Source organism: Bemisia tabaci, chromosome 2, assembly GCF_918797505.1.
Source record: "Bemisia tabaci chromosome 2, PGI_BMITA_v3".
Lineage (NCBI taxonomy): Eukaryota > Metazoa > Arthropoda > Insecta > Hemiptera > Aleyrodidae > Bemisia > Bemisia tabaci.
The window spans coordinates 31,549,309-31,576,236 of NC_092794.1; the positions used below are offsets into that span (position 1 = coordinate 31,549,309).

At 43.3% G+C, this 26,928-nt stretch overlaps 3 protein-coding genes across 4 annotated transcripts in view; 1 reads left to right on the plus strand and 2 right to left on the minus strand.

The window, feature by feature from the left end:
• The window catches only part of LOC109038042 (uncharacterized), a 236,592-nt gene extending 236,023 nt beyond the window's left edge, over positions 1 to 569 (plus strand). For both annotated transcript variants that reach the window (XM_072297137.1, XM_072297138.1), the window contains one exon: positions 181 to 569. The gene's annotated coding sequence lies outside the window, so the exon portion shown is untranslated. The remainder of the gene's footprint in view (positions 1 to 180) is intronic.
• Positions 1 to 26,928, minus strand: part of Xxylt (Xyloside xylosyltransferase) — a 167,718-nt gene that overhangs the window by 56,613 nt on the left and 84,177 nt on the right. The gene's annotated exons all lie outside the window — the stretch shown is intronic.
• On the minus strand, positions 10,963 to 12,908 carry LOC140224054 (uncharacterized). The gene has a single exon (XM_072297135.1). The coding sequence runs from the start codon at positions 12,906 to 12,908 to the stop codon at positions 10,980 to 10,982; it is 1,929 nt and encodes a 642-aa protein (XP_072153236.1). The 3' UTR covers positions 10,963 to 10,979.

Consider the following 26,928-nt stretch of genomic DNA (forward strand, 5'->3'; position numbering starts at 1 on the left):
ACATAAATCGATCGAAAAATGAAAGCGTGAATCGATCGACAAATTATTAAAAAAAACCGGTGTCATGAATCCGACATGACCGACATGAATCAATCGGAAAGTTGGAACGTGAACCGATTGACGTAAAACCCGATTGATGAACCCTCTTTCAGGTGACAAAATTTTCAATTTATTTTTCAGGAATGTCGGTGACCTCTACAGTTATGAGCAGTCGCCCACCTAATTTCAGCCCGTTGCGTTTCCCGTGCTCTTCAATATGAATTTGCTCGCCAAGATGTCACCACAGCCTAGAAAACAGAGATGATTGCGAGGACGTACCTATGTTGTTTGGTGCAATATTGGACTTACTGGATTCCTCTTCCCCCCCCCCCCCCCCCAATAACGAACAAAGAATGGCATCTGATTGGGTCCTCTAACACAAAAATTTGGAATTGTAATTAAGACCTCTTAGTTCAAATGAATGCAATTTTTAATTAGATGTTGATTAGTGAACATGCTTTATTGCCATAAAAAGCACTTGCTACCTACTTTGTGACAAGAAAAAAAAAATAAAATAAACATTCTTTTAATCTGATGATGATAGACTGGAGTGCATGCATGAGCTGAACTTTTAAAACTTCGGGGTACCTTCTTTCAAGACGGTCTGGGGGACACTAAAAGGAACCTCACCAAAGGGGATCCGCGGGACCCTCTCCTGTCACCGCCGAAGGAGGGCTCAGCGGATTTCCCCGGAGATCTATTCCCTCAAGCTGAATTTGTTCAAATATTTTGCATCAGCGGTTCCGTACCACAAACGCCCAACGAGCGAGATTCGTTCGAGATTAAGATTGGTAACCCTTCCCATTGCCTTCCCCATACCTACGGTTTCATGTAGTGAACGGAGTCCGTCGTCCACCTGTTAGCGTTATAATGAATGGGATCGGACACTGCATGCTACCTACCCTATTAGATGTCCGTGAACTTGGCCCCCCGACCCCCACAGAAATGAAAAAAATGCATCGTCAGGAAATTGCTCACCTTTTGCTCAGGTAGAAAAACCACTTTTTTGCAATTGCTCGCCCTCCCCTCCCCCCAAATTTCATTTCAAAATTCCCCATGGACCCCCAAAAATGCCAGCCCCCCGACATCGTCCGATCGACTTCAAACCGGAGTCAAACAATTGCTCTTGAATTGCTCAGAATTGCTCACCAAAAATTAGAAATTGCTCACCATCCCTTCCCCCCCCCAAAATCCAATTCGAAATTCACCATATGGACCCCCTAAAAATGCCAGCCCCCCGACATCGTCCGATCGACTTCAAACCGGTGTCAAAAAATTGCTCTTGAATTGCTCAGAATTGCTCACCAAAAATTAGGAATTGCTCACCCACCCGTCCCCCCCAAAATGAGGGTGCCACCTGGTGCCCCAAAATATGCCAGCCCCCCGACATCGTCCGATCGACTTCAAACCGGTGTCAAACAATTGCTCTTGAATTGCTCAGAATTGCTCACCATAAATTAGGAATTGCTCACCCTCCCTTCCCCCCCAAAATCCGATTCGAAATTCACCATATGGACCCCCTAAAAATGACAGCCCCCCGACATCGTCCGATCGACTTCAAACCGGTGTCAAACAATTGCTCTTGAATTGCTCAGAATTGCTCACCAAAAATTAGGAATTGCTCACCCACCCGTCCCCCCCAAAATGAGGGTGCCACCTGGTGCCCCAAAATATGCCAGCCCCCCGACATCGTCCGATGGACTTCTAACCGGTGTCAAACAATTTCTCTTGAATTGCTCAGAATTGCTCACCAAAAATTAGGAATTGTTCACCCTCCCTTCCCCCCCCCCCAAAATCCAATTCGAAATTCACCATATGGACCCCTTAAAAATGCCAGCCCCCCGACATCGTCCGATTGACTTCAAACCGGTGTCTAACAATTGCTCTTGAATTGCTCAGAATTGCTCACCAAAAATTAGGAATTGCTCACCCACCCGTCGCCCCCAAAATGAGGGTGCCACCTGGTGCCCCAAAATGTGCCAGCCCCCCCGACATCGTCCGATCGACTTCAAACCGGTGTCAAACAATTTCTCTTGAATTGCTCAGAATTGCTCACCAAAAATTAGGAATTGCTCACCCACCCTTCTCCCCCAAAATGAGGATGCTACTTGGTGCCCCAAAATATGCCGGCTCCCCGACATTGTCCGATCGACTTCAAACCGGTGCCAAACAATTGCTCTTGAATTGCTCAAAATTGCTCACTCACTCTTTTTTACTGGAAGTTGCGGCGAGGGGAAAAGTGCCCGTCGCAAACTTCAGCCTCAGCAAAATGGTAATCATGGTGATTCCATCGGTAAAGTTTGAAATGCACTCCACGTTTTTCGAGCACCTCCGGAAATATTCGTCTTCGAATGCTTTTTGCTTCAAAAATGTAACTACACTGAAAAAAAGTAGCTCGGATCAAGCATGATAATTCTTGAATTTGCCGCCAAGAATTTTCTTTATCTTGCTTTAAGCTGACTTTCTCTTGATTCAAGAAAAATAATGCTTTGGTTAAGCAAAAATGTAGCTTATAATAACCAGCAAAATTTTTGATTTAAGAAGATTAACTTCTTGGCGGCTTTAAGATTCTTTGTTTTTCCAGTGTATGGTACAGGGGAACATTTTATAAGAGGTGTCGTTTTTTTATTGAAACCATTGATCACTAAAGCCCTTTCAACGAAAACTGCGACGTTTTATGAGGCAAAAAAATGCTTAAAAGACAACGCATCAGTTCCGGCAGCAATAACTGGACTGCTCGCAGGATACCCTCTATTGTGCAGCAAAGGGACTCCCGCAACCTGCTTTATGTCGGGGTTGAAACAATGGGTACCCTTCATACCTCCTTAAAGAGCTCTTGTATCCGATCCGAAAATGTTTTGCGGTTGAAAACTTTATCTTTTACCGTGAAAATTGAGTTCCAGCGCGAATTTAAGTTAAAAACGCACTAAAAGTTCGTCCAATTATCTCAATTTTACTGTTGCAAGCTGATGTACGGCCTTTGCGTATGATCGCGATTTGCCAAGAAATGCCATGGATCAACTTATTATTATTATTATTATTATTATTATTATTATTAAAGTCGCTTTACAACGCACTCTGGCGTTCTACAACCCCCAAACGCCACATATGCCTGTCTTCCCAGAGGTTATCGGGCAACTGACACCGCAACATCTCTTCGTCAACGCCCTGCCGCCAACCCTTTACGGGACGTCCCCGTCGCCTCTCCCCAGGTGGTACCAATGGCGTGGCGTGAATTGCGATATATCGATTGTTATGCCATTTAAACCTATGGAAAAAGATCGATTATCAGGGTGTTCGCAGCGAACACCTTAGTAATCGATTCTTTACCATAGCTTCAAATGGCGAGATATCGATAATCGATTATTCACGCCACGCTACTGGGTGGTACCCAATCCAAAACTTGTGATCAACATGGATGAACATGAATCAACTTAAAATTAAAATAATAGGACGGATTTTTAGGGCGTTTTCATCAAAATTTTGAGCTGAGTATCGGCAAAACTTTATAATTTATGTTATGTATGCATCGTCAACCGTCAAATATCTAAACATTTCCTGGTTCCGTGGAGGGGCCGATTTCGGCCCAAATCGCAGGCCCTCCTTTCGACTCGCCGATGAACGGTATGTAATAGTTTGTTTTCCTGATTTTTTATTTATAGGATATGTCACATATGTCTCCCAATCTGTTGAGTGTGAGAGACAGGAATACCGACACTCAAAAGAATAGAAGGTTTTTTAAAATGCTACAAGATCGAAAGGCTCCGGCGAAACAGTAAAGGACTGCTGCCGTAAATTCACATTATTCACGCTCTTCACGGGGGTACAAATTACGCGTCAAGAGACCGCTCTATTGTGGAAAATATTAGGCTCTTCCGGACGTGACCGTCTCAACCCAGTTTTCGTCACCTCCCGCATATGTGAGGAACCGCTTATTGCCATGTTTCCGACAACCGTTTCCCAGGAATGCATATTAGTAAAATATTGATTTTTTGAAAAAATTTCCATAACGGATATTGAAAAGGGCGATGGCCGGCGAATTTATTTTGATGTCTCAATGTTTTTATTTGTTTGCAAGGAAGCATACGGTCCGTAGCATTGCACCTTATCTCGACTGACTCTTCTAAAAAACGTTTATGTCTCATTGTCTTGGGATTCAATCAGGGCAGTTGCGCGATTTTTAGAAAGTATTGGTATTTGTATTTTTTTTTTTAAGTGAAGCATCCAAACCTAATGAAAAATGTGAGAGAAAATATTTAATTCTGTAATTAAAATGTGGAAGAGTGTACAAGGCGCATTCGAGTGAGGTAAATCTCAACTAGATTTTGGGGATTTTTAAATCATATGCAATTTACACATTCATGAACATTTCTTAAAAAATAGTCCTGTCAAATTTTTGATATGTTTCGAGCCAGACACGTGGGAAAATTGTAATTGTTTTTGAGATAGAAGCGAAGTATCTATATATTTGACTTTCTGAATAAGTTAACTCTCTGATTTAGAATTTGAGCTCGTTGAACTCAACAGCGCTACTTAAAAAGGCCCCTGATAAATGATCTGGATCAATATAGCTGTTAGAAGATCCCAGGCAAAAAGCGCCGGATCTCCCATCCGGATTTTTCTTCCGTTGCCGCAGCGCGTGACCCTTGCCATCAGTTTCAACGGGCAGTAGACGAAGCGCATAGAGATGTGGCGACGCTGCGCTTCGAAGGGTTCCGGCTACCTGCGACTTTTAAAAATCCCGCGCAAAGAGCGCCGGATCTCCCGTCCGGAATTATCTTGCGTTGCCGCAGCGCCTGACCCTTGCCGTCCGTTTCAATGGGCAGTAAACGAAGCGGAGAGAGATGTGGCCACGCTGCACTTCGATGGGTTCCGGCTACCTGTGAGCCTGCGACTGCGGAGCGAAAGATTTGAGTTCTAGGGGCGCGCTAGTCCGTTAATTTGAAATTCTTCAGTTCTTAGCTCTTTCCTGAAAAATACTGAAATTCATCTTTCGAGATATTTCATTTATCTCTGGAGTTCTTTACAGTATAATTCAAATATTAGAGGATAGTTCAATTAGCATTTAACTGCGCCCTCCGGAGCTTACATTTCTCCGATACACCCCGAATGATTTGAGTCAGGGCCGGATACATCATACATATAAGCACACTAGGCGTGCGCCAACAAGTCCTTCCCACCAAAGGGCACACGTCAAAAAAATCCTCCGCTACCCCTCTCATCCCATAATCCACCAAAAAATTACTCAAACTACGATTACCTCGGTTATTAATTCGAATTTCACTAACGGGTCATCTTAACCATCCTCGCCTGAGAGTAAAAACCATCGCATCCCCTCTCACCAGATGGGTATCCGCAAATTGGACTACGTCAATTGACAAGAAACTTCTAAATCCACCACTAATATAAGAGTGATGGGATCTACAATCTTCTATGTTCTAAATCGAGCTACGCTCGCAAATCAAACTCCATATTCTAACCACTAAAAGGGTCTAAAATCTTCTAAGCACCTAATCGAGCTACATTAAAGCAAATCCAACTCCATATTCTTACGATTGAAGTTATTGAATGAAATGTGGGCATTGCAGTGAAATTTGTTGACTGCAATTGTTTGACACCGGATTAAAGTCAATCGGACGATGTCGGGGGGCTGGCATATTTTTGGGCACCAGGTGGCACCCTCGTTTGATGGGGGGGGGGGGGGGGGAGGGCGGGTGAGCAATTCCTAATTTATGGTGAGCAATTCTGAGCAATTCAAGAGCAATTGTTTGACACCGGTTTGAAGTCGATCGGACGATGTCGGGGGGCTGACATATTTTGGGGTATCAAGTGGCACCCTCATTTTGGGGGGGACGGGTGGGTGAGCAATTCCTAATTTTTGGTGAGCAATTCTGAGCAATTCAAGACCAATTGTTTGACACCGGTTTGAGGTCGATCGGACGATGTCGGGGGGCTGGCACATTTTGGGGCACCAGGTGGCACCCTCATTTTGAGGGGGACGGGTGGGTGAGCAATTCGTAATTTTTGGTGAGCAATTCTGAACAATTCAAGAGCAATTGTTTGACACCGGTTTAAAGTCGATCGGACGATGTCGGGGGGCTGTCATTTTTAGGGGGTCCATATGGTGAATTTCGAATTGGATTTTGGGGGGGAAGGGAGGGTGAGCAATTCCTAATTTTTGGTGAGCAATTCTGAGCAATTCAAGAGCAATTGTTTGACACCGGTTTGAAGTCGATCGGACGATGTCGGGGGGCTGACATATTTTGGGGTATCAAGTGGCACCCTCATTTTGGGGGGGACGGGTGGGTGAGCAATTCCTAATTTTTGGTGAGCAATTCTGAGCAATTCGAGAGCAATTGTTTGACACCGGTTTGAGGTCGATCGGACGATGTCGGGGGGCTGGCACATTTTGGGGCTCTTGTAGAGGGTGGCTATCCTAGCATACGGCTGAGAGAGCCAACCTCTATACTAAAAATCGGGGGACGTGAGATGAAATGAAGAAGAATGATATGGTGATGAACAAACTATAATGAATGACTAAAATATGAACAAGAACAAAAATGACAATGAATGACAAAAATGATAGGAACCTCTCTCTCTACATGGGTGGATACTAGGGGGATGATATGCGCTCTCGGTGTAACACGCCTATGCTGGGGTAAATACGCGGCAACGCTCACGATACACTACAAACTAACATGGATATACATAAGGGACGGAAACACGGCTACGCTCATGAGTCCCGACTAGACTAAACACTAAATGACCTAAAGACCTAAGAACTTACATGGAGGGTGAAAAGAATGAAAAGAATGAATGGAAATGAATGTGATCAGAAGACGGCGAGCATGGCCGTGCAACGCGTTTTATAGCCGCGGGAACCGCGGCTCGGCAAGCTCCGACAACTTTCGGGCGTCTCCCCGCTCTGGCCGTAGTCACGGGCCGAAGTGGGGGAACAGCTCCGCGGGTCTTGCCGCGGTACTCTGGCTGACGTCACCGATTCTACTAGGGGAGCGGCGAGCGTACCCCACGTTTGCGGTCCCGAACACGGAGTATACACGCTAGACAGCAGTGTCGAGCGTGGATACTACACCTCCGGGGCTCAAAAAATTTACGAAGTAAATTTTGCAACGCAAGCTGAGAATTTTACAAGGAAAAGTTTGCAACAAAAATGTTCATAAAAGTGCTAAGATGTTAATGTAACAATTTAGATAAAAAAGGTCAAAATAATTTTAATGCTTAAAGTTGCAATTTGAGAAGAAAAAAAAAACGACAAATGATAAGAAAAAATGATAAATGGTGAGTAGAAGGGTGGCGCCAGGCACAACGGTTAAGGTATGTTACAAAATAAGGGCGGTAAATGTTCGAAGGTCTTGGATCACAGCTGTTTGAGTCAGTGTACACCTGAGAGCGACATTTTGGGTGTGAAAATGGAGAAAATAACAAGTAAAAAATAAAGGGCACAAATTAAGGGAAAAATGAAGTAAAATACAGGGCACGAAGTAAGGGGAGAAATAAGTCAAAATAAAGGGCACAAATTAGGGGGAGAAAAAAAGAGCGACCAAACTAAAAAGGTTGGAAAGGGGAAGGATTTACGAAGGAGAGGAAAGCAGATTACTTGCAGAGCTTCGCTTTCTTCGCATTGCGGCCACCACGGGTTCCACGGGGGCGAATGTATTTGCGTTTTCGTCGCGGCATATGTGGTTTCACTGAGTCCTGGTGTGAAGGCGGGCACATTCCTGGGTTGGAGGGGGAATACGCTTCGATTGCCGGTGATTCCGGGTCATATTCCTCCTCGGCGGACAGCGCGGGTAAGGGCAGGTCCAGTTGGAGTAGGAGGTCCATGACTTGCTTGAAAGGTGATATAAGAGTGGCGTCGGTAGTTGTGGCGACTGAAGGGGTGGAGTTGGCCGGTGTGACAGTAGCAGAGATGGGTTCGGATGGCGGCGATGGCAATGCGTGAGGTGGCGATAGCAATGCGGGAGGCGGCGTTGGCAATGCGTGAGGCGGCGATGGCAATGCGTGAGGTGGCGGTAGCAATGCGTGAGGTGGCGATGGCAATGCGTGAGGTGGCGATAGCAATGCGAGAGGAGGCGATGGTGGAAGGGGTATCGCAGCAATGGAGGCTGGTGACAGTGGAAAAACATAGGAAAGTTGCGGTGTGATTTGTGGTATTGGGGATGGCGGTGCAGAAGGCGGTGGGAGCTCGGTGATTTGTGTTACGAATATGGGCAGGGGTGGAATGAAAGAGGGTTTGAAATTTGGGTCTGGAATGACTGGGCGGATGGGAATGGGTTCGAATGGCTTATTTCTGTCCTCAGGGTGGCAGCACATCGGGCAATACGTTGAGGACCAGTGCTTCATGATGGGCAGGTACGGCTTGCAGTACTGAAGTTTCCGGCGTGTACGGCGGGGCTTCAAATACGGCCGTTTGAAAACGTGCGGAGCCGGTTGGGCGGCAGGCGGCGGCTTGGCTGGGCTGGGCTGTGGGGCAAGTTTGTCCCATTCCTCATTGAAGGATGTTGAGATTATAGAAAAGAATTCTTCGTCCGAATCATAAGCTGTAGGCACTAGAGATGATGCGGGGAAGTCCATGATTGGCCGAATGTGCTGGTTGACTGAGGTGGATTTGGGATTAATAGTGGTCCAGAAGGTTTGGTGCAAGGGGCATGGGTATGGAAGGGGTAGATAAGAAGGACGGAAGTTCCTTAAAGTTTGGCTGCTGGAAGTACATAAGTAAATTTGACAAGAGAAGCAATAATGTATGACGAATCAGAATTTGACTGACGGACGGGGGGGGGGGGGGGGGGGGGGAAGAACAGAGGTTTGGGAGAGAGAGGTTGGCATGAATTAAAAAGGACTAATGAGATAATATGTTATAATCTTATGTATAAAACGCACAGGAAATTAATTAAAAGAATGAAGTACAAGATAAGAAATAAGACTGGGTGGCAAGTATCTGGATGCCCCATGGAATGGGTCAGAGGTGAAAGCAATAAATTCCAAAATGATAATAGTTGTGACAGTCAACGGAAGTACGAATAAATGTGATTCGAAACGAGAAAGGTATAAAATGGACTAGAATAATGTGGTAAGAGGGTTAAAGATGACAATGTAAAAAAGAAAATGAAATACGCAAAATATCTAAATATGCGATTTGGAATTACTTGTGCGGCAATCTTATATGCGAGAAAAAAACTTATAAAAGCAAATCTGAAACTTAAAACCTAAGGCTAAGGCGCTGCGGTAAAACAACGTAAGGATTACGCAGCTGTTACATGAAATTTCTTAGTACCTGGTGTGACGCAATGCGAAAATTAAATATAAAAGTAATATGCAAATTCTGAAGAAGGTTGCAATTGGAATGCGATGGCTACAACAAAAACTTGCAAAATGTAATATGTAACTGTAAGTGTAATTTGAGAAGAGGACGTGTAAAAATAATACTTATGTAAGGTAAAAAAGGTTTGAATTGAATGTACTGAACAGAGAAACTGTAATTAGAAGATGCTAGTGAAATTGTGCAGAAAGTAGGATCTGAATGATAAGTGAACAATGCTCGTGCACATCCATGTAAGAATTCTAAGAAGTAATGGATAAAATATCTATAAACTTAAAGCCTAAAATTTTGTAAAGTTAAACAAGCCATACTCAAAATTACTAGAATATTTACAGAAGCCTGGTGGGGGGGGGGGAGTGATGCGGAATGCTAACTAGTCAAGAATGCTCTACAACGGAAATGAAATGAAATGAGATGAGAAAAGATGAAAGGAATGAACTGAGATGAGATGAATAATGAGTGAGTGTAACTGGAATGAGATGAGTGAACGTCAGATAATGGGTGGAATGGAATGAAATCAGTAAAATTTTGACAATAAGGTGTTGTGGGGCGGCACTAGAGGCACTTCAAGAGTTCATGCTTGTTAGCAGTTTGGGGCAAATGCGGATTGCATTTGCAATGTGGGGTGGATGTAGTATACCTGTTTCCCAGGTGTCTGTCTGGAGGGCCGCCATAGGCGGTAAATCTCTCCAAGGCATACAAATCTTGTGAACTTAGTTGTTTCTTAACTTGAGGGTGTAGCCGGTCTTGCTTGCAAAGCCGAGCAAACTTAACAACAGAATTGGGTGTTAAGAATTTGCTGGCACTGACGTAGTACCAGCAGAGACTCTCGTGAAATATCTCAATTCTATGTTCTGTTAAAAAATTTGTTCTGCTGTACAGACACCAATTGATTTTATGACTAAAGCGCTTTAATTGATTGAATGAAAATTTATATCTAATGGACAGGATGTCCCAAGGCAAGTCGTTAATGTAATCCTTCACGAAAGACTGGGGGATTATGGAAAAATTAAGGGTTTTAAAATTTAATTTGGCTATATCCAATTGCAGTGCATATGCATAGTTTAGATTAATTTTCGTTTCGTCATCACAGTTCCTTAGTAGGGCCTGGATGAAGGGGTACTGTTCCATAAGTGCCTCGTACGTTGCCATTCTGTAAACAAAGTTAGGTGATTGAAATTTTGGGGTGACAAGAGGGGGGGTTGCAGGCTTTTCTATTACTAAATCATAAAATATCTAAAAACTAAGAGTACATTTCAATAAAGTTGTATCATCTCAAGAGATGGGTCGTCTGTATTTGTGAAATCAATGGAAAACATTTTCGCATTGTTGCGAAGTATTTGGATGTGTGTTGGTTCGTGGATTACTGTTAGGCACAGCAAGCGACATTCTGATTCCAGCATGTGGAACAGCTCCTCTCGGAGCTGTGTTAACGAAGTTTGGGGTCCAAATAGATAAAAGTGGGCTACCACTCCGTCATTTGCGGCCCATCTCGTAAGAAATTCGTGGAATATTATTTGTTTGCAAGTGTTGATTTGCATGGCGCTATAAAGAAAAATAATGGGGATAAGTTGCGCGAATGGATGGTGAAGAACTAGTTTTAGTTTGAAACGTATGATGGGAGCGAATCTTTCAAGGAAGGCACAGACGGTGTTGCAAGAGGGAGGGGCTCTTCCGGGTTACGACTATATGTTTGCTCATGTTTGTTTACATGGTGAGAATGAATGAGGTAATTTGCAAGGGATGAGAACAAGGCTGCGAGTAATTTCCATGAAAAACCAAAGACTGAATGAAGCAATTTTCCAAAAATAATTGTGTCTAAGACCAGTTTAATCAACTTAAATATGAAAATGATTCCAATAAAACCAGAAACAACAGTTCCTAGGTCATAAAATACGCCCCATACTTTACGAGTTGTTTTCTGGAAAATATTTTCTAAAGACGCCTCTGTGAGAAAATTTTCAAAGTGAAGGGTTCTATCTGTCTGTGGGTAGCCTAGTGCTTCCCGGATAATAGCGTTTTGGACAGCTGAACTTTCTAGTGGGTAAGATATACGGCGCTGATAAGCGGCGAGGTCTTCTTCGGTATAAATGCCAGCTTTTAAAATATTTCGGGGGCTTTTGTAGTACCAAGACGAAAAGGATCTCGCTTCCAGTTCTAAGGGTGCGTTTGCAGTTTGGACTCTGGGTACGAATGCATACCATTGGTCGTCTATGTGAAATTTTACTGGTAACTGGTTGGAACAGTCTATTTCCGTGCCTTTATGAGTCAAAATACGGGTTCTGGGGCTTAAAAACATGCTTTCATTTTTGTATGAGACCGGGATTTCATTATAACATGTGGTCTCTGGTCTCAAATCGACGGGGACTGCTTTACATTGGATTAAATAGCAGACTTCGCCCATTGAAATGGCGGTCCAACCAGGACCACCACCACGAATATATGCAAATTCGTCGCTATGGTGTATTGCAAGGCTTAAATGATGTTCTAAAATTTGCCTTTCTACCATGCAATTAGCGAGCGAAAGAGACTCATGTAATTTTTGAATAGCTCGGGAAAGATGGCGTTCCAGAAACAAAAATTTTATATTAAAGTAGGTCAGTAGCTCTGCAGTTACTTTACGCTGGGATTTGCGAAATGTAAATTCATAATCAGATTGTGGTACAATGTAAAATCTAGGATATTCAGTCTGGTATGCTTCCTGGTGGCAAATTCTGGTGGTTTTTATAGCTTTTAGTGAGAAGGCAACATCCTCTTCGTCTACTAGGTACGAAATTGGTTCTAACCTATTGGAGTCACGGATTTTGTACGCTGGTCCTTCGTAAAGAACACTATAGTACTTGTCATTACACTCATTATCAAGAGAAGGGTCCCAAAAGGTATACCCTCTAATTGGGTCAAAACAAGATTTAGTAGAATATACACATTTTACTCCCGTTTTTAAATAAATTTCATCCAGTTTTGGGTTAAACATGGCCTCGCTTTCATACAGTTCAAACTTCAGTGTTGCATGGACAACTACATCATCATAACTGCCATAGGAGTCAGAATATGAAGCTCCTTCACAATTACTATTTTCCTTGACAATCCCTGCCAAAAGGACTGTTCTCTCTGTGAAACCGTTCAAATTCAGATTGATGATTGTTCCGTACTCGGTAGATTTCCTGGTTTCTATTAAGTTTTTACATTGATTAAGGGTGATCTCAGGATAAAAATTAGCTAAAGAATTGGCTACTGTTTGCATATCGCCAAACATACTGCAGTGTTGGACTAGTCTTAGAACAGTAATTTTACAGCTTATTGTCGTGATGGGAAGGTCTTCATTTCGTTGAATAATTTGTATTGTTACAGTCGAGTTGATGGGAGAATTGTTGGGTTTAGTACATTCTTTGATTTGTCGTAAAGAAATTTCCATCTGTTGAACTGGTTTATCGGTACAGTCAAACCCAGTTAAGGATGTCGAGCATATAGGAGGGGCAGTACTCCAAAGTAGGAGGAGTAGTGTGAAGGTGGATGGACGCATCATCATCACTTGTATTTTTCTCTGAAAGGAAGAAAGAGTAAGGTGGTCAAGTGTGTGTTCTGGAATGAGGAGGGAAGGCAAGGCAGGGGGTGCTTAGCACGAAGCAAGGGCTGGGATGGTTTGTGCGTAACGGGATTGTGCGGAATTCTCTGCGGTGCACGGGAGCGGGAAGGAAGGGGGTGTGAGTGGGAGTACAGGGGTCGGGGGACGGCGCAGTGCGTGGCTCGTGTCGTCGGGAGAGGGCAGGGGTGAAAGATAGCAACAGGTTCGTGTGTCGGGCGAGGGGAAGCTATGTCTCTCCTCGTGGCGGGTCGTCGGATTCCTGATTGTCTGGTTCCTCATTTTCGTCATCTGGCAAAAGATCTGGGTCGAAGAACTCGGGAGCTGGGACCTCCGCAACTGGGTCCTCTGAATGAATGGATTTTCGGTAGAGTGAGGGGTTGAAATAGCGGCGTAGTTTTTCGACGTGCACGTGTTCTTTTTTGGATTTCGGATTGAGGTATTTTTCACGGCAAATATAAATGGAATCCGTGACTTCACCACAAATATAATAGGGACCAAAAAATTTATGGTGCAACTTGGAACTTTCATTTTTGCGTTTAAGTGGTTTTTGGATCAAAACTTGTTCGCCTAGTCTGAATGTTATTTTCTTGCGCTTAACATTCAGTTTATCTTTCATTTTTCGCTGAGCAGTTTGAATTCTGTGCAATGCGTCCTTGCGGACCGAATCAAGAACTTCAAATCTGTCAGCGTTTATTGGAAAAATATCAGTGGGTCGAAGTTCTGGGGCTGGAATTAATTTTGGTTGCGTTCCAAAAACCATAAAATGCGGGGATACTTTAGTAGTGCTATGGGGTGTTATGTTATAACTGCTCGTAGCAGGCAGTATGTAATTGGACCAAGTTTTTGGGCGGCCGTTTGTGTACGCTCGCAATATGTCTCCCATTGTTTTAAAGTTTCGTTCGACTTGAGATTGAACGCGAGGGGTGTAGTAAGGGGAAAATCTTTGTTCGACTCCTAAGCATTTCATGAGTTCCTGGAAAGCAGATTCAATGAAACATGGCCCGTTATCACTTTTTAAAATTTGAGGGATACCAAAAACGGAAAATATTTCTAAAAGAAATTTGGCAACAGTGTTGGCCGTGCTATCTCTAATTGGTCGCGCAATCCAAAATTTACTGTAACTGCAGATATAGCTGCAAACATAGCGATAATTGTTAGATGGGTTAAAAGGTCCTGCTATGTCAATTACGCACTTAAAAAATGGGATTTCTACAATTCTGGTTGGCTCAAGGTGGCCTTTTGAAGGGCCTACCGGATTTTTTGCTCTCTGGCAGAGGTCACACGATTTACAGTAATTTTTGGTATCTCTCAACTTTGTTGGCCAGTCGTAGTCTTGAAGTTTACTAAGGGTCCGTTTGAAGCCAGAGTGGCCTCCCGTGAATGGCGCGTCATGGGCAGCGTACAGAAAATGTTTTCGCAGGGGTTGGGGAACCATAAGGAGGAGACGGGAGGGCTCTGTGGATGAAATGCGGAATAGAAGGTCATTATTAAGAACGTAATTATGACATCTCTTTGCTCGTTTTGACTCGGTCACTGATTCAGTTTCAAGAACTGATATGATATCCGCATACCAAGGGTCATCTCTTTGCAACTGTTTGAAATTTTGCGGTAACAAGTTTGGGTCAGGGGCTTCGCGGGGCGCGCTAGGCGGGGCGGTTGGTAGCACTGCGACCAATAGGTCTTCCTGTGACGTCATGGTTGATTTATCGCAAGTTACTGGCGCTGATTCTTCGTCGTTCTCATAAATCCGTGATAAGGCATCAGGGGCTGAATTTAGGAGGGCAGAACGGTACTGAATATTAATGTCCAAATCAGCAAGTTTTAACATCATGCGGTTCAAAGTAGTATTAATATTCTTGGTACCTTTCCCAATGTAAGTTAATGGTTTATGGTCACTTCTCACTGTTACTTTATTTCCGAAAATGTAATTACGCCATTTTAAACAGAAGTGGGTGATACCAAGCATTTCTTTTTCAGAGACGCTTAGCTTTTTTTGCTGTTGTGAGGTTAACTTTTTACTACCGTAGCAAACAGGTCTAATTCCTTCAGCGGTCTGGATAGATAAAATTCCGCCCAGACCATCTAATGATGCATCTACGTCTAAGAATATCGGCAATTGGGGGTTAAAATGTACCAAACAAGGGGCTTCGCATAATTTATTTTTCGCTTCGATGAATGCCTTTTCGCATTCTTCGGTCCACTCAAATTTTTGGCCAATTTTTGTGATATTATAAATTGGCGCAAGTATTTGGGATGCATTTTGTATGAATTTACGGAAGTAATTAACCATGCCCGTAAAGCGACGTGCTTGTTTTTGCGTTTTTGGGCGAGGATAATTGCGGATTACCTCTACTTTTTCCGGATCTGGTTTCATGCCTTTAGGGGTAATTAAAAATCCAAAAATAACTGTTTCAAAGAAGCCGAATTTTGATTTTTTCGGGTTTAATTTTAAGTTGAATTTCCTGCAAATTTCGAACACCAGTCTTAGTCTCTCAACATGCGAGTGGAATTCAGAATTTGCGATATTTAAGTCATCAATATATAGGGAAACATCAGGGACAGATTTAAATGCTGTATTAACAACTCTTTGCGCTATTCCTGGGCCACTATGCACTCCATTGGGGAGGCAGCGGTATGAATAATGACCAGAATGCGTTGAAAAACTAAGAACTTCAGAGCTAGCGTCATCAATTGTCAGTTGATTAAAAAATTGAGTGAAGTCAAGTGATGAAATATATTTAGCATCGTTGTAATTACTCAGAATATCCTCTATTTTTGGGATCTCAAATCTAACCAATCCTAAGCATTCATTTTGCTTTTTGAAATTAATGGCAATTCTGTACTCAGGGGACTCTTTAATACCCTGTTGTTTGTCAAAAGAACTTGGCTTCTTTTTTAAAAGGAGTAAGGGTGCCCCCCAGGGGCTGGTGGATTCATAAATTGCTCCCGATTTTTTCAAAATTTCAACTTGTTCATCAATTATCTCTCTCTCTTTTTGACTCACTCTGTAAGGAGGCTGATAGATTGGGTTATTGTTAATAACAGGAATTTTCTGAGGGGGAAATTTTGCTTCTGCTGCTCGAAATTTTGACTTATCCCAGGTAAAAATATCAGAATATTCTGTAATCAGGCTTAAAATTACTGACTGTTGCTCAGGTGGGAGGTTCCTGTTAATTAGACAATCACTCGGTGTTAAAATTTTGGCATTTTTACTAGCTTTAGAGCCTTTTAATTGATTTGGCTGCTTATCGTGCGGTACTTGGGAGTTGGTAGGCGAATTTGCTAACACATTTACGACTGGTGTTTGAACTTTGGCAAGCTTTGTATTAGGATAAATAATATGGGGTGCGTTGGTCGGATTATGAATGACCAATTTAAGGATTTTAAATGAATTCTGAATGAAAAACGTCTCTAGTAGGAGTCCTTTCTTAAGGAGAAAATCTGTTGGTTCTAAAAGGAGGGAGGAGGAAAAGCTAAGTTTTGGTTTCCAGAAAATGTCAATGGGTAGGGATTGCTTTGGTTGTATAATTTCGAAGTTGAAGGCGCCTGCAAAAATTTTTGGAGATGTTGTTTCAATATTAAATGTGGCAGGTAGAATGTCAGCAAACGGCAGCATTGCTGTTAAGTACTTGGAGTTTTTCACCTCAAAGTTTTCATCCATCTCCTCTCCTGTTTGGATATAAGTGGCTACTCTTCTAATTGCACCTTGAGTGGGGACTTTAACTCTTTTTCGGGATTTGGGGTCACAGACGGTGACTAAATTTTCCTGAAAATTTAAACTGGTAAAATATGAATAAGAAAAATCATTTCCGATTATTAATGGGACTGCCAAAACTTCTGTTACTAAAAATCTATGTTCAAAGACCATAGGTCCCAATTTGAATTTTAATAGTACTGTACCTAGCAATGCAAGGGGTGATTTGTCTGCTGTAATTAGAGGTATTCCTTGAATGGCCTCTATGTGATAAGGATTAATTAAGTCTTTTCGGACAATAGAGATATCCGAGCCTGTATCAATTAATCCTAATACTTCAGTATCTTGTAGTTGGACTAAAATTCTGAAACCTGGTTCCGAAGGTTCTGAAATTTGGACGTTAGAGAGGACAGCATCCGAGCTTGGGGAGGCTGGCGGGGGAGAGAATGATACTTTCTTCTTCTCTATTTGCGGGTAGGGAGATGGTCGCCTACGTTTTTTCTGAAAGTCGTTTATGGAGTCTGGTGAGACTTCAGTTGGGTCAATTCGATTTTCCACCCACGCGCTGGACCCTTGTAGTTGCGTGTGGGTCGAATTTAGTTTGGGGAATTGGGAGAGGGGCATTGGTTCTGGAAATGACCGACGCCATTGCAGTTCCAGCAAATTACTTTTGAAGTTTGATTGTTGGTCGTTTCAGGGGTATTTTTGTCTCTCGAAATGTTGCGATTACGGTCTCTAGAGTCGCTGCGGTAGCGGTCTCTAGAATCGCCGCGATAGCGGTCTTTAGAATCGCCGTGATAGCGGTCTCCAGAATCGCCGCGGTAGCGGTCTCTAGAATCGCCGCGGTAGCGGTCTCTAGAATCGCCGCGGTAGCGGTCTCTAGAATCGCCGCGGTAGCGGTCTCTAGATTCGCTGCGGTCTCTACGGTATCTGTCGCGAGAGTCATTTCTGCCTCTTGAGAAGCGGTCTCTAGAGTCATTTTCGGAAATTCTATTTCGAGCGCCGTTTCCGTCACGAGCGAAACGATCTCTAGAGGTATCTCTATAGTAAGGGTATCTGTCTCTAGAGTCAAATCGGGGCCGTGACGGTCGTTCTCGCGAATCACTGCGGTCGCGAGAGTAATTGCGAAACTCGGTTTGCCGATATGTCGGCGCGTTCCTGTCATCATCATAACGCGTATCTCTATAATAAGGGTTGGGTGATGCCTCGTATGATTTTGGAGAATAATTACTGTCGGTGGAAGTGCGGAATCTTGAATCTCTGTATTGGAAGGGGGATTGGGAATTTCGTCGTGCAGCATAGGGGGTGTCAGCTTTCTCTCTGCTTCTACTTCTTCTCATTTCAATGGACTGATCAGTAATCGCATTTATTGGAACACCAGATGATGGTGTTATGACTTGGCTTATATTTTCGCATAAGGTTTTCATTTGGTTTTGCATAGTTTTCACCAAAGCTGTGACTTCGGTCTCTTTATTTTCCGTTTTCTCCTCTTTAGTCGGTGGGGTCAATAGGCTATCTTTAACACCTTGATTAAGTAAAAATTCTCGGGTTTCTAAAAGTTTCATACCCTCACGTAAATCGGCCATTGAATTTTGTGGTCTAAGCAGCAGGTCTTTAGCAATGTCTTTATGCATGCCTTTTAAACAAAGATTGACAATTTTAATTTCAGGCATGTCAGGGTCACATCTCTTTGCTAACATTTCCACTGAAACCACAAAGTCCTCAAGCGTTTGATTGATACCTTGTTTCATGTGTGACAGCTCGATTTCTAATTTTGTCTTTCGATGCATTGGGGCAAAAGTATCAATTAAAAGCTGTACTGTTGGGTCGAATTGCAAGGTAGACCCATATTTATCATCCAATGATTTAATGTATTTTAACGCAGTACCTGTCAAATAGTTTTCCAACAAATCAATCTTTTCCTGCTCAGTCCATCGGTTTACTCGCGCTGCTTTTTTGTAACTACGGAGAAACTCATGAATGCATTCAGACGGTTTTCCTGCAAATTTTGGGGGTTCAAAAAGCGGGCGTTTTGATGGGTTTCTATTTTGTAAAAAGTGGGAGTCAAGAACCTGGCTGCTGGCAGGTTGTTGGCTAGGGGAGTTCATTGGCACATTTTGTCTCGTTCCGGGATAATCACGGCGGGGGGGAACAGGCGGAGTTTGTCTTCGGGGGTCGACTAATTGGTACATATTAGGCTGATAAGAGATGGGTTGCTGAGTCGAATATAGAACAGTGGATTGGGGGTTTGAGGTAGACACCAAGGCATTAGGTGGTAATGTTGCTGTCGGTAAAAAAGGTGGGAGCGAGCTTGTTGAATTCGAGAATGTCGTAGTATCAAAGTGACTCTGAGAGAAGGGGCAAAAGGGCGGTTGATTAGTCACAGATGGATAAGGGGCTTGATTGTAAGTGGGTCGGAATGTTTGAAAACCGTTAGGATTACTTGGGGGTCGTGTGGCACCTCGTAAATTTTGATGATAGGGCCAACTTGTCGAACTGGCGCTTGGAGGTCGCCCGTTCAGTGTTGTTGTCACGTTTGTCTCTGAAATTCCGCTGAGGGTTGGTTGGTAGTTTGGTGAAGGGAAATAAGTGGCGGTTGTGTAAAAAGGACTTACACGACTTACGTCATCTATGGCGGTGAACTGATGTTGTGAGTAGGGCATGCATGTAGGGGTGGTCACCGCGGTTTGCGGATTTTGATGGTTCACCGAGGGTTGACTTACAACAACCTCCGGTGGCGTGTCAGAATCCGTTTCAGGTTCACTCAATGACTCGTCCTCGTCGTCGTTCCCTAGGGTTAGTGGGGATAAATTACGTGTTTCGTACTCAGTGTTTAAAAGGTTTTGAAGTTGAACCCTGGCAGTCTTAACTGTCGAGTGGTCATAGGCTAAGCCTCTCGCTCCAAACTCATAAATTAGCCGTGCTTTGTTAAATTTTGAAACATTTTTGAAACGTCCGTCTGGGAAAAATTCGATTACTGTTGGTATACTTTCGGTTTTCCGTCCTCTCGTTTTAAGTGGAATTTCAAGTAAAGGGGTTGGGCTAGAATAAGTAATTGGTCCGTCTGGGAGTTTTAAATTTAATTTTTGTAGTAAATAATGTTGTATTTCAACTGCTCGTAGTCTAGCTAGACACTGCAAAATATCTTGTGTTGCTATCACTGGGCTTCTCGATATTATTTCAGGAAATCTTTCAGTAAGGAGCTCTAAAAAATGTTCTGATCTAATGCTTATACTTTTTTCATCAATTAGCACGTTGATGTAACTTATCTGAGCGGTCATGGCTAACTTTAATTACTTGTTGTATCTTACGAGAGGACACGGATGGGGAATGATGAAAGGCAGGATAGACGTTAATTGGAGGGCGTGAATATGAACTAAGATGTAATAATGTTCAAATTTACGGTATAAATGTTCGTAAAAATTTCCTTTTGCTTAAACTATAGTTGAGCGGCCGTTAGGCGCTTTGCCACTATTTAATCGCAAGTAAGACTGAGCAGCAATAGGCGCTTTGCCACTTTTAGATTCGGTCTATGACTGAGCACAACAACAGCTGCGCTGCGCCACTGGCTGATACTAAGTTATGACTGAGCGCCACTGGCGCTGTGCCACTTCTCAATCTCAACCTATGACTGAGCTACGACATTTTGCGCTTTACTACTGTCTGAGCCCGGACTATGACTGAGCGCTTACATGCTTTGCCACTAGCTGAAATCAGATTATGACTGAGCGCTTGTAGCGCTTTGCCACTTTTCAATTCCAACCTATGACTGAGCTAATTTTGAAGTGCTTTACCACTGTCCGAAGTCAAACTATAACTGAGCGCGATGTGTTGGCGCTTTGCCACTGAACCAAGATCAATTTATGACTGAGCACTGCTTTCGCGCTTTGCCATTACCTTGAATAAACTATGACTGAGCACACGGGTCTTGGCGCTTTACTACCGTTCTAGCAATGTTCAACTATGGCTGAGCGCTAGAGCGCTTTACCACTGTTGGAGTCTAGAGAGCTATAATTAATCGGCGCTTTACTACTTTTTAGTGCATCAAAACTATAACTGAGCGCTGTAAGCGCTGTGCTACTATTTCGATGGACTAATTTGTAACTGAGCGTCCTTATTGCATAAATTATTCGTTAAATACCTGTTGTTCAAATTTCATATGAAATAAGTGCGATAGCCGTCGTCAAGTCTCATGAGCGTGTTCGTTTCGTTTGGTGTGGCGATTGATGGGAAATTTGATTTTCGCGAGTTTTGAGAGTTCTAGGGTTTTTTTGTTAATATTTTTACAATTGGGCTAGTGAGGTACGGGAATCTTTGCGCCTCCACCACTGTAGAGGGTGGCTATCCTAGCATACGGCTGAGAGAGCCAACCTCTATACTAAAAATCGGGGGACGTGAGATGAAATGAAGAAGAATGATATGGTGATGAACAAACTATAATGAATGACTAAAATATGAACAAGAACAAAAATGACAATGAATGACAAAAATGATAGGAACCTCTCTCTCTACATGGGTGGATACTAGGGGATGATATGCGCTCTCGGTGTAACACGCCTATGCTGGGGTAAATACGCGGCAACGCTCACGATACACTACAAACTAACATGGATATACATAAGGGACGGAAACACGGCTACGCTCATGAGTCCCGACTAGACTAAACACTAAATGACCTAAAGACCTAAGAACTTACATGGAGGGTGAAAAGAATGAAAAGAATGAATGGAAATGAATGTGATCAGAAGACGGCGAGCATGGCCGTGCAACGCGTTTTATAGCCGCGGGAACCGCGGCTCGGCAAGCTCCGACAACTTTCGGGCGTCTCCCCGCTCTGGCCGTAGTCACGGGCCGAAGTGGGGAACAGCTCCGCGGGTCTTGCCGCGGTACTCTGGCTGACGTCACCGATTCTACTAGGGGAGCGGCGAGCGTACCCCACGTTTGCGGTCCCGAACACGGAGTATACACGCTAGACAGCAGTGTCGAGCGTGGATACTACACTCTCTCATTTTGGGGGGGACGGGTGGGTGAGCAATTCCTAATTTTTGGTGAGCAATTCTGAGCAATTCAAGAGCAATTGTTTGACACCGGTTTGAAGTCGATCGGACGATGTCGGGGGGCTGTCATTTTTAGGGGGTCCATATGGTGAATTTCGAATTGGATTTTGGGGGGGAAGGGAGGGTGAGCAATTCCTAATTTTTGGTGAGCAATTCTGAGCAATTCAAGAGCAATTGTTTGACACCGGTTTGAAGTCGATCGGACGATGTCGGGGGGCTGTCATTTTTAGGGGGTCCATATGGTGAATTTCGAATTGGATTTTGGGGGGGAAGGGAGGGTGAGCAATTCCTAATTTTTGGTGAGCAATTCTGAGCAATTCAAGAGCAATTGTTTGACACCGGTTTGAAGTCGATCGGACGATGTCGGGGGCTGGCATATTTTGGGGCACCAGGTGGCACCCTCATTTTGGGGGGGACGGGTGGGTGAGCAATTCCTAATTTTTGGTGAGCAATTCTGAGCAATTCAAGAGCAATTGACTGACACCGGTTTGAAGTCGATCAGACGATGTCGGGGGGCTGTCATTTTTAGGGGGTCCATATGGTGAATTTCGAATTGGATTTTGGGGGGGAAGGGAGGGTGAGCAATTCCTAATTTTTGGTGAGCAATTCTGAGCAATTCAAGAGCAATTGTTTGACACCGGTTTGAAGTCGATCGGACGATGTCGGGGGGCTGGCATATTTTGGAGCACCAGGTGGCACCCTCATTTTGGGGGCGACGGGTGGGTGAGCAATTCCTAATTTTTGGTGAGCAATTCTGAGCAATTCAAGAGCAATTGTTTTACACGGTTTGAAGTCGATCGGACGATGTCGGGGGGCTGTCATTTTTAGGGGGTCCATATGGTGAATTTCGAATTGGATTTTGGGGGGGAAGGGAGGGTGAGCAATTCCTAATTTTTGGTGAGCAATTCTGAGCAATTCAAGAGCAAATGTTTGACACCGGTTTGAAGTCGATCGGACGATGTCGGGGGGCTGGCATATTTTGGGGCACCAGGTGGCACCCCCATTTTGGGGGGGACGGGTGGGTGAGCAATTCCTAATTTTTGGTGAGCAATTCTGAGCAATTCAAGAGCAATTGTTTTGACACCGGTTTGAAGTCGATCGGACGATGTCGGGGGGCTGGCATTTTTAGGGGGTCCATATGGTGAATTTCGAATTGGATTTTGCGGGGGGGGGAAGGGAGGGTGAGCAATTTCTAATTTTTGGTGAGCAATTCTGAGCAATTCTGAGCAATTCAAGAGCAATTGTTTGACACCGGTTTGAAGTCGATCGGACGATGTCGGGGGGCTGGCATATTTTGGGGCACCAGGTGGCGCCCTCATTTTGGGGGGGACGGGTGGGTGAGCAATTCCTAATTTTTGGTGAGCAATTCTGAGCAATTCAAGAGCAATTTTTTGACACCGGTTTGAAGTCGATCGGACGATGTCGGGGGGCTGGCATTTTTAGGGGGTCCATATGGTGAATTTCGAATTGGATTTTGGGGGGGGGGGGGAAGGGATGGTGAGCAATTTCTAATTTTTGGTGAGCAATTCTGAGCAATTCAAGAGCAATTGTTTGACTCCGGTTTGAAGTCTATCGGACGATGTTGGGGGGCTGGCATTTTTGGGGGTCCATGGGGAATTTTGAAATGAAATTTGGGGGGAGGGGAGGGTGAGCAATTGCAAAAAAGTGGTTTTTCTACCTGAGCAAAAGGTGAGCAATTTCCTGACGATGCATTTTTTCATTTCTGGGGGGGTCGGGGGGCCAAGTTCACGGACATCCGTATTAGTCGTTAAAAAGATTTACCTATTCACAGGGAGTATTTAGGGCGGAGAAGAGATCGAAAGAGATTTTAGTGAAGGACATATGGCTCGAAGCCTCTCACTTTTATTTCACAGCATAGAATAAATCATAGAGAACAGAGATAGAGAGGTGAGCACGCACATAAGTATTTTACCAACATTATAGAGAACAATATTAGGGGGGGGGCGGTATTAGATTATGTACCGACTTAACACACACCACTTTAAGCTAATAGGTACCAAAGAAGAGCGTTAATCTGAGATGTACGTCAATTTTAATTAGCATCCGATAGTAATTCAATGCAAGAACGCATGAAGGTAATGCAGAAAAGATTCAGGTCATACTTTGAAACGAGTTTAGTCAATAGGTACATCGGAAATTTGCCGGTCCCTTGGAATGTAAACAATATGGACTAGGTATTTTAGATTGGACTTTTTCCTTAATGAAATAATATATTTAATATCGGTGTGTTTATAAGGAGTTTTGGGTTGCTCAATAGATGTACTGATTTTTACAGCGGAACTATATTGCCTTCAAAGATGGGAACAATGAATTTTGGATTTTTAATTCTTTCGGCATCCAAAAACATATTTCTGATCCAACATGTCTCGCCTTCACAGTTTTCCAAGGCAACGTATTCTGCCTCTGTGGACGAGGTGGCGACACAGTTTTGCTTTTTAGATAACCATGCAACAAGACAATTACAGACATTAAAATAGTATCTACCTGTAGACTTTCTTTCAGTTTTGTCCCCTGCCTAATCGAAGTCTGAATAGCCCTCAATTGGGGACGAATCGGGTTATCATCTGTAAACTAACTTTAAATCAAGAGAGTGCTTGACATATTGTAGAACTCTGAATAAGCACTGTAGCAAATCAGTACTCGCTCAATATTGGTATCTCCTGAGTATACAAATACGACTGCATAAGTCGCACTATTGAAATATCCACCGAAAACGTGACACCCCGCTTCCCCTATCAAATTACTTGATTCAATAGCAAAAGCGTGCCTTTTCGTTCGAGGTCGAAATCATAACGCAAAAAATCTGGCGCGTTATGAGTTCAGCTCTCCCAATCTGACGACTAGTTGGTTTTTACTGCTTTTCGGCAGACGGCTGGCGGCAGTCAGTCCGAACGTAACGAAAAAGGGTAGGTAACAACAGTAAATACTAGGAAAAGCCGTTTCGCAAAATTTTCTTGTGCATTTGTTTTAAATGGTGGACTGCTCACTTCCTAATTACTATGGATCATTCTATGCGAAATCATCCGGGGACTGTCGCTCGACCAACCCCGATTTTTTTATGATTTGGTCATTATCTATCCAAAAGAAGCTCAAAACCCATTTCTTCAAATTTTTTCTTTTTATCACTCTGATACCTATCTGAGGCAGCCTTTTAGAGGTAAGGTTTTCAGCTGATTTTCCATAAAATCGGTCTTTACGGAAACGGGCGTACCTCGAGTTCTGTCTGACTAACAGAATTGAAACAAAATTGACGCAACACTCTTTTTATGATCTATCTTTTTGCCATGCAATTAATATTCTGTATCTTAAAGAAAAAGTAAGTTATGAAGCGAATTTTCGCGATCGAATATCATTCACCGCTGAATGATATTCGACGATTGTGCATTTTTTCAATGATATTCGACTTCTTCGTTGGTCTCACCAGAGACCGTTGAAATCCATCAATTTGAAATTTCGAATTCACCTCGGGACTTGAATTCGATTTTTGAATTGATGCAATCGATGTCAGAAACTTCATCTCTCACCAAAATTTTTGTTCTGTCATCTCTTTCTGTTGTGTTTTGTCAATTCAAGTCTGGTGTTTTCGCAATTTCTGTGTTTTAGTGTTTCGTGTTTTCTTATTTTCTTCTTAATTTCATTTAGGAAAAAAATCTGAGCTCTGATTGGCTCCTGACATCACCGATCATCGGCATCACTCAGCACTGATCAATTCGTTTGATGAATGACATTCGATCGCGAAAATTCGCTTATTGTAGGGCCAATCGAGAGGTAGGCATGTGGACGATGAAACTGCGAAAACTCCTATTTCTAGGATTTCTGTTTTAAACAAAGGAGGAGAGTTTGAGACCTGATTCTTTACTTTTTATTTATTTATTTTTTTCCGAGTTGACAGGCATTGAGAGACTAGGTACGAAAAATAAAAATCAGCCCAATACGATTTGTGTTTTTGTTGACACTTCATTTTTCGCTCATCTGTTAAAAAGCTATGAAAAGGGCAACACTGAGAACGCCGATAGGACACGGTCTAAAAATCTGAAAATTGGAGGAATCTTAGTACATGTAGGTATAATAGTACTACGAACTGTAAGAATTTGAATCGCCATTTCCAAAAACTGTAGAAAGGAAAAAATTTACAAAATCCTTAAAAGACTCCGTGCGAAATGGGCCATTTGGGGCTCGGGGCGGATACCTTTGAGACTTGCTCTATTCATTCCCCAAACAATGTCCCATCTATTCCCAAAGTTTCAAGCCCCCCGAAAATTTTTGGGGAGACGCGGCGGGGGGTCAAAGTTAAAACCGGCAAAATTTTCGGGAATTTATGACTCGGAAACCAAGAAGTTTTGGAAAAAGCCGTTTAAACGAACGTATTCAGTGTGACGAAAGCTTTCAGAAAATGTATAACATCAAGAGGTTTAGTCGACTTCAGCTCGAATTATTATCGCCTCCGAAGCGCCGGAACGCTCAAAAAAGACCCCTTTTTATTCACGTTCGAGCCGATTTAATAAAAAGCCATTTTTCGATTTCGATGAAAAACCGATATGTTGTTCCTGACTCTCTGTAACCCCTCTTGCTCTTTACCGCATGCTGGGGAAATGTTTTAGTCGCGAGTTATCAGAGCGGAAAGGAGCGAAGGTCGGGAAAATCGGCTATTTTAAACTGCGCACGGCGACGGATCAGGAGACATGTGGCAACAATGCGAGGTTGGCAGAGGAGTGCGATTCGCCGAACTGAGTTGGAGGGGACGTTTTCCTTCCGATCAACGCCACGCGCGCAGTTGAAAATAGCCGATTTGCCCGACCCTCGCTCCTTTTCACTCTTATAACTCGCGATTAAAACATTTCCCCAGCATGCGGTAAAGAGCAAGAGGGGCTACAGAGAGTCAGGAACAACATATCAGTTTTTCATCAAAATAAAAAAAAATTCCTTTTTTTGAACGTGAATAGAAAGGGATCTTTTTTGATCGTTCCAGCGCTTCGGAGGCGATAATTTCTGAAGTCGACTAAACCCTTTGATGTTATACATTTCCTGAAAGCTCTTGTCACGCTGAATACGCTCGTTTAAACGGTGTTATCCAAAACTTCTTGGTTTTCGAGTCATAAATTCCCGAAAATTTTGCCGGTTTTTAACTTTAACCCCCCGCCGCGTCTCCCCAAAAATTTTCGGGGGGCTTGAAACTTTGGGAAAAGATGGG

Coding starts and splice junctions, on each gene's coding strand:
- LOC140224054 (XM_072297135.1), bottom strand. CDS start 12,908: ATGATGATGCGTCCATCCACCTTCACACTACTCCTCCTACTTTGGAGT.